Source organism: Phaethon lepturus, unplaced genomic scaffold, assembly GCF_000687285.1.
Source record: "Phaethon lepturus isolate BGI_N335 unplaced genomic scaffold, ASM68728v1 scaffold20025, whole genome shotgun sequence".
Taxonomy (NCBI): Eukaryota; Metazoa; Chordata; class Aves; order Phaethontiformes; family Phaethontidae; genus Phaethon; species Phaethon lepturus.
Window position 1 is genome coordinate 14,167 of NW_010542877.1, and position 6,695 is coordinate 20,861.

Consider the following 6,695-nt stretch of genomic DNA (forward strand, 5'->3'; position numbering starts at 1 on the left):
CTAGAGGGGGTCTGTCTTGCAGTCAGTATCAAGGAGACAAACCAAGCTGAACCCATATTTTAAAGAATTACCTAAGTTTTGGCATGTCTTTCCCCATATTCTTCTTCCTTCTCTGAAGGGGGAACTTCTCTTAAAAAAAGTGACTGAACCAGTTAACCAAACAGAACAGAGTATGTCTGTATTTCTGGTATTAGTCCCTCTCTAGCAGATAGATAGTCTGAAAATTTTAGACAAGGAATCAGGGTTTCCCTTTCCCACATGCATTGTTTAACACGCACAAAACCCTACCTACCCATATCCATGCTCTGCGGAAATCACCACGTTTCCCCAGCGTTACACAGAGTAGCTCCCTTCTAGGACCTGGTAAGCGCCTCTTTTGTGACTGATGTTATCATATCTTAGCAACTTAGGCAAAGCAAGCTATTTTAGCCTTCCATTAAAAGCAGCTGTATGAACCCAGGATGCTGCTCAGATTCATGGGTTTGTGCAAATATCTTCTGCTGACAGTTTTATGGTGTGGGACTGACATTTGGACAGATCTGTGGGAAGCCTTTGAAAGAGCTCAGACATGCAAAGATGCTGGCTACAACGTGGAAGAAAAAAAAGCAAAATAATTATAGCATAAATGATTAGAACAACCTCCAGAAAGCTTGGTCCCCTCCAGCCTGTGCGTGTCAGCATTTCTGTAGCAGGACAATTAACTCCACACAGGGAGATCCTGCCATTTGGACTCATCAGGGATTCCAGAACATCTGCTGAGGAAGGAGGATTCATACCTATCTATCTAAGAAGCTTGCCTGTCCCTCTGCTGCTATAGTAGACTCTGGAGAGAGACCTTACCCTTGAGCCGTAGGTTCATTTTGGGTAATGGAGATTTACACCCCCGCAAGACTGGTGCAAGTCTCTGAGTAACTGATTTAATGATAGAAATTCATCCGTCAAACTGTGTGATAAGCTTTTGTAGTAAGTTCCTAAGTCTCTGTCTGCAGGCCCTGGGCTTGAGGAGCATGCTCAAAATTAACTGCTGCTTTCAGAGAATTCAGCACTCAAGATTTACTCTAGTGCTACTAGTGCTTGTAGTTTTATACTGCTACATGTTTAACTACTAGAAGGAGTACATGTTCTTTCACAGAGAACAACGCCTCCTGAAGTGTCTACACAGGGTCATGCTCCTCTGGGAAGGGCGTGGGAACAGAGGTGCTTCTCAGAGTCTCTCTACTCCAATTACTCTTGGGAGGGGTTAAATTTTTTATTTCCTGTTACATTCTCCACAGTGAAGCAGGCTGTAGGGTTGGGGTTTTTTTGTTTGTTTGTTTTGGTGTTTTTTTTTGTTTTTTTTTTTTTTTTTTTTTTTTTTGTTTTCCTTCTCTCTGTGTGCTTAGGCCTGGGTGGATTTCTTGGCCTTTTTAGATCTCTAAATGATCATAAACAGAATGATTTCCACCCCCACCTCCCAAAAAAACCCAGGCAAGATTATAGGAAAGGACACTTCACCCATTGCGTAGTATGGCTAGTCTACGTTTTGGATTTTGGCATCCCCTCATTTGCATGTTTGCTAGGATGGAAAAACAACAGTGAAAAAAGCAGCTTCACACTGTAGCATATCATCTTGTAATCTTAGTTTTAAATAGATGTCAGATTGCCAGTCACCAGAAATTATTAGGAAGTGACTTTCACAGCAGAATCCCTTTTGCCAAGATGAACTTGCAATCTACTCGTTTAAGGCAACCTCCATCAAGACCATAAAGAGTTTAATGATTTCTAAATGGAAAGGAGTACACATACTAAACAAAAGAGTATGAGGTAATCTATTGTAGCTGGAGGAAATGGAAGGGTCAACCAGTTGCACATATACATCAAAAAATTTCTTGAGAACTGACCAAATCCTGCCACATGACTAATGTGCGAGCATTATCTCCAAAGCATATGGAAAGAATTTTGAATAAAACTCCAAAACATACACTTAGATGTTGCAACGCACTCTTGCACCTTACTTGCCTAAGTAGTACTACAGGTCACAGAGGCCAAGATTAATGAAATAGGAGTTAAACCATGAATGGAGGGTTGGTAATTTACAGTTGCAGGAGTCTGTGCATGTGTGCATACATATATACATGCAGAGTAACAATTTTTAATAGGACAGTTTTCTCAAGTCTGGGTAGAGATAAAACTCTTAACACTAGCAAATATTCACCTCTGAAGAGACTGTAATTTCAGACACAGTCACAATTTAATTTATATGCTCGTTATTTAAAAAATTCAACTTATGAGGATGCAATGCAGAAAACATTTGCAAAATGACAGATTAACTCAAAGAAACATCTAGCACTATATTTCTATATTAACAATTCCTTTTACTCAGCTGACATTTTGGATGGATGAGGCACTTGAAGGAATAGAGAGAAGCGGAAGAATTTCTTAGGTAATTGTTTCTGCAGCTATGTATCTAACACCAGTTAGAACCGGAACAATCCAAAAAGCCAGTCATCAATTCCCCAGTTAACATTTTAGAAGCTGTTTTCCAATATGTATCAAACCTTTCCCCAGAACAGGAAAACATGCTGACAACACATGCTGGTCAAAGGCTTGAGGTCTTCCATGTGTCTTTATGACCCAGTGTATCCTTAAGAGAACCCTCCCCAGGGCCAGCAATGGAACTGTGTACACAGCAGTTGTTTTGAGCTCACTTTTTATAGAAGTACCATGATCTTAATGCAGAGAACTCCCATCTTGTTTCTTTTCTCATCCCTTACCCCCTTGCAGGAGAGGGCACTCTTCTGGTGAAATGGAAGCAAGGAGGTGGTGGAGCTGGCTGTAGAGTGCTAATGCCGTGTTGAATTCTGCACAGCTCAAATATAATGCATCCTATGCCTTTCAGTAGAATGCCCAAGACCCTTGGTAGGCTTTTAACATGCAGTGCAGTCATTTTTAAACTTGATAAGCTAGCTCAAAATGGCATTGAAGCTCTTACCAAAAAGAGAAGGAAAACCTCACTGTTGTATTCCATCAGCCTGCTACACAGCAGGAGATGGTTCTCAGCTTGACAGAGTAGAGGTAAGCGATCATTCTGGAGCTAAGGGAAGTGACACGGAACAGTATTCAGTAGTTTATTGGAAGAGTAAACAGGAAAGTTGGTACCACATAGACCAGCCTATATAAAGGGCCATCCAGCTTCTGAAGATCAGAGGGTAGAATGGGAGATGACCGTAGGAGGTAGAAATTACACGAACACCAGCAGGAGACTGTATTTGAATCCTGTAGCTTACACAGCCACACATCAGATTGCTGTGTCAGCGAAAAAACTGACATAGCATTCAGCTGGATCTTGAGCAGAACTTTAGTTCTGGCTGTATTAGCTGCCGTACAGAATAGTACAGCTTTTTCTTCTGATCAGATCATGTGCAAGGGGAGTGTAAGTCTGAGCACAGACCCCTTGCACTGATGACTTAGAGCAAAGGTGAGGAAGAGGAGACATTTAATAGCAAACCCTTCAGCCAAACATGAGACCAATTTCCTCAACTTATTCATGAATTGGTGGCCATTTAAATAATGTAGAAACTGCTATTTGGCAGTTAAGCACCTTGCCCATGATCATAAACTGCAGCAGAGGTAGAAATCAAAAGTAACATCCACAAACCATTAAGCATTCTATCCTGTTTTGGGAGAATATTATGCATGCTCACTATGAAGTAATGCTTTCTCCAAGAAGGTTTTGGGGTTTTTCTTTTTTTCTTTTTTTTTTTGTCTACCTTTTTTTCTTTTCCTCTATCCTCCTCCAAGCAACAAAGTATTTTAATATTTAAAAAAAACCCCTAGCACAGTATAAAACAGATTTTTTAAATACATGCATTAATACAAAATCATTTATTCCCACTAGAAAGGCCATTTGTTTCAAAACAAGTATTGTAGTTTCTTTAATCTGGGGCCCAAGATCACCCCCATTAGTCTCTTATCCAGGAAACATTTTATTTGTTTCCATATTAGAAATATAACAGTTACATTGGCCTTTTACACAGCCTTTTATTTCTAAATTATTTATTATGCACAGCCTACTAAATAGAAAACAAAGTTCCTTTAGTTGGTTTATCTTATTTGCAGCTGAAATCAGATTGGTCTCCACAAATAGATGCTGTCTGAAACTTAGTTATATATGAGATTATTGTATGTAACTTCAAAAGGTATTTTGCCCTGAGATTATTTTGGTTTTATGTGAATAAAGCACATCCTTTCACCACATACTTGCCATATATACTCTTAATAGTCTAAATTCTTGTGACATCTATAGGAAAAGGAAGAGATCTGAGCCAGAATGGCATTTCTGTCATAAATGGTAGTGATTTATTGAGGTCTCTCTCACTAATTCAGCCACCTTACAGACCTCAGCTTCTTACTGCCTCACAAATCAGACCAAGTTTTCCCCAGCTCTGTACACAAGGCCTCTATCCGATTACTAGGTCTTATACACCCAGCAGGCAATTCTGGATTGTAAATTTTACATAGGAGACATCCATTAGCATTAGTTTAGCTTAGCAGCACCTACTGGATTCACGTTATGCCAGAGAACCCATCTTGTGCATTATTCCATTAATTTATTGTGTTAGTTTTTAGTCTGTGCAATGAATAATCTGAATAAATGCTTTCATTTCTCCTAGATGTTGATGAATGTGCTGAAAATGCTTGTGCTCAACTCTGTGTAAACTCTCCAGGAAGTTATAGCTGCTATTGTGATGGCAAGAAAGGGTTCAAGCTCTCTAAGGACATGAAGAATTGTGAGGTAAAACTGCACCATGTAAAATTCCATGCAGAAGATCACAAAGTTGGGTATTTCTTGATGACAGGATAAGTTAGATTAAGGGAAATAGGAAGCTATTCAAGAACTGATTCTAAAATTGCTGAAAAGTGCTGGGGACACTGAGCTGCAGTTTGGCTCACAGAGCAGACCTAGTAGGGATTTGGATGCCACTCAGTTCATGCATGGTCATTTACAGCAATCCTGTCAAGAGAAGCTTGCCTTAGCTAGTCATCTTTATTCCCTGCTGCTTGCAAAATAAGCCCCAGCTTTCTCCTGTCAAACAAATAATTCCGGTTCAGCTTACTTAGAGCCAGAATACTCCATCTGTCCGTACACTCTCAGGTTTTCTTTAGACTGCACAGAAGTTTTAACTCACTATTTCATAATTACTCTATGCTTTACCTGTTTGTGTTGAAAAAAATTGTTTTCCACAGTTCTCATCTGCCATAGCTTAAGAAAAAGCACTTAGTAATACTTGTCAATTGAAGGACATCTTGCAGCCAAAATCAGCTGTTCTTGCTCAGTTGGAAAATTTACACTTCTTAGTAGCAGAAAGTTTGGAACTCTGGAGAATCCCAGTTCAAGGATTTTCTGTGAGTGGTTCTCTCTATACTTCGAGAGGTTCAGGCAGGCTGAGACTTGTTATATGAGGTGAGCTCAGATAATTGCCAACAAAAAAACCACCTCTAACACAGTATAACAAAATCGGGCTTAAACTGCAGGAACAAGGTCTGACACAAGTTCTAACATGTATGTATTAGACCTTGTCTGTACTTGCTGAAATTTAATATCTGAATGACACTTGCATTCATTATATTTCATTTTGCTTATTCACGAAATAGGAAGTGCATCCTCTAGCCTCATGACATTCTTTTCAATACTGTTGTTCAAAAGTGTTTAACACTTATCTAGAAGTTAGTTTCAGGCCTCTTAATTCAGAAAAAAAATAGTTTAATCAGCTGAAAATACATGCAGTCGAAAGACTAGTCACACTAGTGGGCATAAAATGAAGTAGCCATAAAATTCAGGATGAACTCCTATACACTTAATGAAACTGCTAGGTCGTGAATATGGAAGTCAGAGTTTGGGAACTGCATTGTTAACTTTTACCAAAGTACGTCACGTCTTGAGAGCAGAAAAGCCCTTCACACCTATTCTTGATAGTTCTCTTCTGTAGGACTACTATACTGCCATCATATAGAAGATATTCAAAGATATGAGGGATAACTTTAGATGAAAGAGACTACTAGGCTCCCACTAGTCAATGAGAAAGATGCTCTAAAACACTACTATACTACCATCATATAGAAGATATTCAAGGGGTGTTTTGAGGGATAACTTTAGATGAAAGAGACTACTAGGCTCCCACTAGTCAATGAGAAAGATGCTCTAAAACACATTACAGAAGAGTCTTCCCACCTCTCCACATGCAGAGCCTAGTTCCCTATACCTAGAGGAAATCTTAATGCTTTACTTTTAAAACAAAACTGTAGGTACTACTTTAATTATAACATCAGAAGACAAAAAAGTCAACAGTGCCTTAGAACGGATATCTGCCGTTTGTTTACTGAATGTTTTACTAGTTTAAACTTGCACTACACGTAAAATAGACGTTATTCTTAGATATAAGCATCTTTCTTTAAAACTTCAGGTAGATGAATACCTGAAACAATAAGCACCATTTTTTTCCCCTCTCATTGCAACTGCAGTTGTCTGACTCTGATTACTCACACTGACTTTGTCTAGAGCATTAGGATTAGTCCCAGTTTTACATACTATTGTAGGCCTTTCAGTTGCCACAAATACTTAGAACTTTTTTACAGTTTTCCTGAGAATGTAGTTTAAAAGCTTTATATCCCCACTAACAGTTCTCAGAAATAATAATTCAGTGCTATTCCAGCAG

The 6,695-nt window shown here is 39.0% G+C and overlaps 1 protein-coding gene across 1 annotated transcript in view; it reads left to right on the forward strand.

The window, feature by feature from the left end:
- Window positions 1-6,695, forward strand: part of PROS1 (protein S (alpha)) — a 32,378-nt gene that overhangs the window by 14,092 nt on the left and 11,591 nt on the right. The window contains exon 8 of the mRNA XM_010288191.1: window positions 4,653-4,774. Within this exon, the coding sequence (XP_010286493.1) occupies window positions 4,653-4,774 (122 nt within the window). The remainder of the gene's footprint in view (window positions 1-4,652; window positions 4,775-6,695) is intronic.